Source organism: Euphorbia lathyris, chromosome 1, assembly GCF_963576675.1.
Source record: "Euphorbia lathyris chromosome 1, ddEupLath1.1, whole genome shotgun sequence".
Lineage (NCBI taxonomy): Eukaryota > Viridiplantae > Streptophyta > Magnoliopsida > Malpighiales > Euphorbiaceae > Euphorbia > Euphorbia lathyris.
Window position 1 is genome coordinate 103,283,700 of NC_088910.1, and position 3,511 is coordinate 103,287,210.

General features: G+C 31.7%; 1 protein-coding gene across 1 annotated transcript; it reads right to left on the minus strand.

Annotated features, from left to right (window-relative positions):
- Nucleotides 1–1,801: 1,801 nt before the first annotated feature.
- Nucleotides 1,802–3,273, minus strand: LOC136209515 (uncharacterized). The gene is made up of 2 exons (XM_066001009.1): nucleotides 2,739–3,273; nucleotides 1,802–2,669 (listed from the first exon to the last, which is right to left on the minus strand). The coding sequence occupies exons 1-2, from the start codon at nucleotides 3,201–3,203 to the stop codon at nucleotides 2,028–2,030; spliced, it is 1,107 nt and encodes a 368-aa protein (XP_065857081.1). The 5' UTR covers nucleotides 3,204–3,273; the 3' UTR covers nucleotides 1,802–2,027.
- Nucleotides 3,274–3,511: the final 238 nt, after the last annotated feature.

Consider the following 3,511-nt stretch of genomic DNA (forward strand, 5'->3'; position numbering starts at 1 on the left):
AACTGGATTCAAGAGTTACCATTCAATTTATGACGGGTGATACGAGAGATCGCCATCCCTTCGCTTGGCTTATCAGTATGTGCAAAACGATCAGGGATAGGCAATGGAGAGTCATCTTTGTGCACACGTATCGGGAAATAACAAATCAGCTGACTAGTTGGCGAATTTCGCAGGATCGTATCCTTTGGGTCACCATGAGTTTGGTGTGCCTCCTGCAGGCCTCCAGGAGATTCTTGCATCTGATTGTAGAGGAGCTGTCTCAAGTTGTTTGGTTCGGTCGTAGTTTTTCTATTTTTCTCTAGGCTTAACACCTTCTTTGTTTACCAAAAGAAAAAATTGTACGAGTAATCGCCCTGTATTACCGCAAATTTATGCTTGTATATTATATTACTTGCTAATCAGAAAACATCAATTTTTACTTGCTACCAAATAAATATTTTAGAGAGAGAAATTAAGAGAGAGAGGAGAGAGAAAGAAGGAAAAAAATAAGAAATTAAATAGAGATGGAGAATATGGTATATTTGATTTTTATTTTTTATTTTGGGGTTTGTTTGTGATAATTAGATAATAAAGGGGTCAATTTATAAAAATAAATAAATATAAGGACCAAATTAACTATTTTCCCTTTGACTTTTAACACCGTTAGTCAATTTGGTATGTGTTTGCTAACGGACTGAAGTACATGGTACCACTTTGCAAATTTTTAAACCACAAGGGTGCAGTTCGAAAATGGGTCAAACCACAAGATTTATTTTTGTACTTTTCCCTATAATTTATTATAATATATATAATTTATAATTTAATATTATTTATATATAAATTCATCATTATTTATTATAATTATCATTACTTATATATAATTTACAATTTATTATATATATAATATATATTTTTTTTATATAATATATCATTTATCTTTATATATATATATATATATATATATAATTTATCATAATTTATTATAATTATAATTATTTATATATAAAATATATCATTATATATATAATTTATTATTATAATTATAATTATTTTGTGCAATTCAATTAAGTTCAGTTCAGTTAATTTAATTTAATTTAATTTCAATAAAAAAGAACAGAGCCTAATTCAACTCTAGACTAGTATTTTTTTTTAAGCAGACTAGTAAATCTTTAATTAAAGGCTCGTTTGTTTTAGCTGCTCCTATTAGCTGTTTGCTGTTACGGATATGCAGCAGATATTAGTTGATTTTTTGTCTAGAAAGCAGCTATTTCGAATCTTTACCAAACGCCTTTTGTGTCCTATTTAGATTTGAAAGGCAAAAAACAGCTCCGAACAATGGAAACAAACGGTCACTAATAATGATTATAAGTCTTAATTAGATATGATTTCCATTTATCTAAATTACCTAATTAGACAAACTCGGATCCATATTTATCCACCCGATTCAAATTATTTACAGAGATATATTTCTTACAAATTGTTTTTATTATTATAAACCAAATTACCTTTCTTTCAAACAAACAAGGATGTATCTATCATTGATGTGACAAAACCTAGTATCAATCAATGCTTAGTATTATCAATGACAGGATGTATCATGTTAATACCCAACAAATAGAAATTCTATAATATGATCAATCAATTAATTGCACTTTACACATATATAATTTTTTTAACATTAGTCATGTTCCATAAAATAGTACCATCCTTTAGTTAATGAGATGTTTTATATATTAGAAATTGTCACACATCAATCACTATCCCAATTAAAATTTCACTAACCACTTACAAAATTAAATATCAACCTACATAAAGTAGCATACGAAAAAACTAATTTCGCTAATTAATTGAAATTACATTCATAAAGAACATTTAAGAAAACATTCTAATTAACATACATAAACTCCAACTTTATTGAACATACAATACACCAAGAAACATTCATCTGCCTACCAGATTCATATTTCCATTTATTTTTTCTTAAACATACATAAAATATAATATAACACACTTTTCAGATTAACATATAATTAATAGTAATCACACAATTAATTAATGATCTGATTTTGAAAAGGGATAATGACAATAATACTAAGTTCTGCAGAATCACCCATCTTATCATAAGATGGAACTGCAATGGCATGAACACCACCATCACCTGAATCAATCCAATACGACACCGTAGTTGGTTTACTCCCTTCTGTAAAAGATACCTCATTCATCCCCATATACTCCTTCAAATCTACAGAATTCAATTCCACTTCATCATTCTCCAAATGGGATTTTCCAACCTCACTTTTCTTCCAATTCTGAACATTGATTACCTTCGGAGATTCTTTCACCAGAAGAACAAATTCCGACGAAGTTTTACCTTTTCCGAGCTTCTTCTCAGCCTCCTCGAGACAAATCAATGCAACATCTTCCATTTCAGTCGTAGTGTTGATTTTGTAGATGACAGCTTGGCTGTCTCTCTCCCTAGTTGTAGAGGGAAAAAGGCCATTGAGATTTGCCCTTGGTGCTTTTAAATTTGGGAGGTAGAAGATAGGCAGTTTTGGTTCTTTATCTTTGGGGAGAATATCACTATGAATCTTTGCCCATTTTTGGAGGAAATTATCAGTTATTAAAACATCAGCAAACAGAATGCTACAACTTATCCCAATTGAGTATCCACCACATTGGAAGTTAGTCACCTGCCGAGTAATACTAAAATAAGAAAAACTACGTAAAGGAAAACCAAACAGACAGGAAATTAGACTAACCTGAACGTAAAATAAGGGAGAAAACTGAGGGGTTAGTTCATCAATGTCCTTCCAGTAAACAAGCTGAGATTCAGCCATTTCAACATCCTCCAAAGCAAGGAAATCTAGCAAAGAAATAGGAATGGTAGCCTCAAAAAGCCTGGCACCACTGTCATTAGAGACAATCTCAAGATCACCATGTCCATCTTCACATCTTCTTAGACGGCCACTAAGCAAAGGGTGATCTTTGAAAGCTATGCTTAGTGACTCCATGATCCAGCCAGCAGCAACCCAGCCGGGACCCTCTTCATCGTCAGTTGGCTTATCACAGTAGAAGATAATGTTAAGAGAAGACTTGAAAATGGAAGAGGCAATAGGGTGTTTGGATGAAACTTTGGAAACCTGTCTGGGATCAGTGACTGTGTAAGGTGGCACAGATAGAATAGCCTCTATTTGGGATTTTGGGATTACATTTGGCATTGCCATATTTCCTATTTCTTCTTCTTTTTTTGTGTTATGTGAGTTGTGAAGATTGAACAACTTACGTTATGTGGGTGGTAAGAGGCATGCATTTAAAGAAGAAAAAAAAAAGTTAGATTCATCACGTGTCCTTCTACTTTTTGAAATTCCTTAAAACATCCTGGCCTCGTAAGTTATGTGGCAGAACATGTAGACATTTGGATTAATTAAATATTTATCACTTTGAGTTAATTTAAAGAGTTAATAACTTATTGTCAGCTATTAATATGAAGTGTATCTTTAACTATTAGTTTGATCTTTTAGTTAAGGTCCTG

Coding starts and splice junctions, on each gene's coding strand:
- LOC136209515 (XM_066001009.1), bottom strand. CDS start 3,203: ATGGCAATGCCAAATGTAATCCCAAAATCCCAAATAGAGGCTATTCTA. Junction 2,670..2,738: donor CTCCCTTATTTTACGTTCAG/GTTAGTCTAATT, acceptor ATTACTCGGCAG/GTGACTAACTTCCAATGTGG.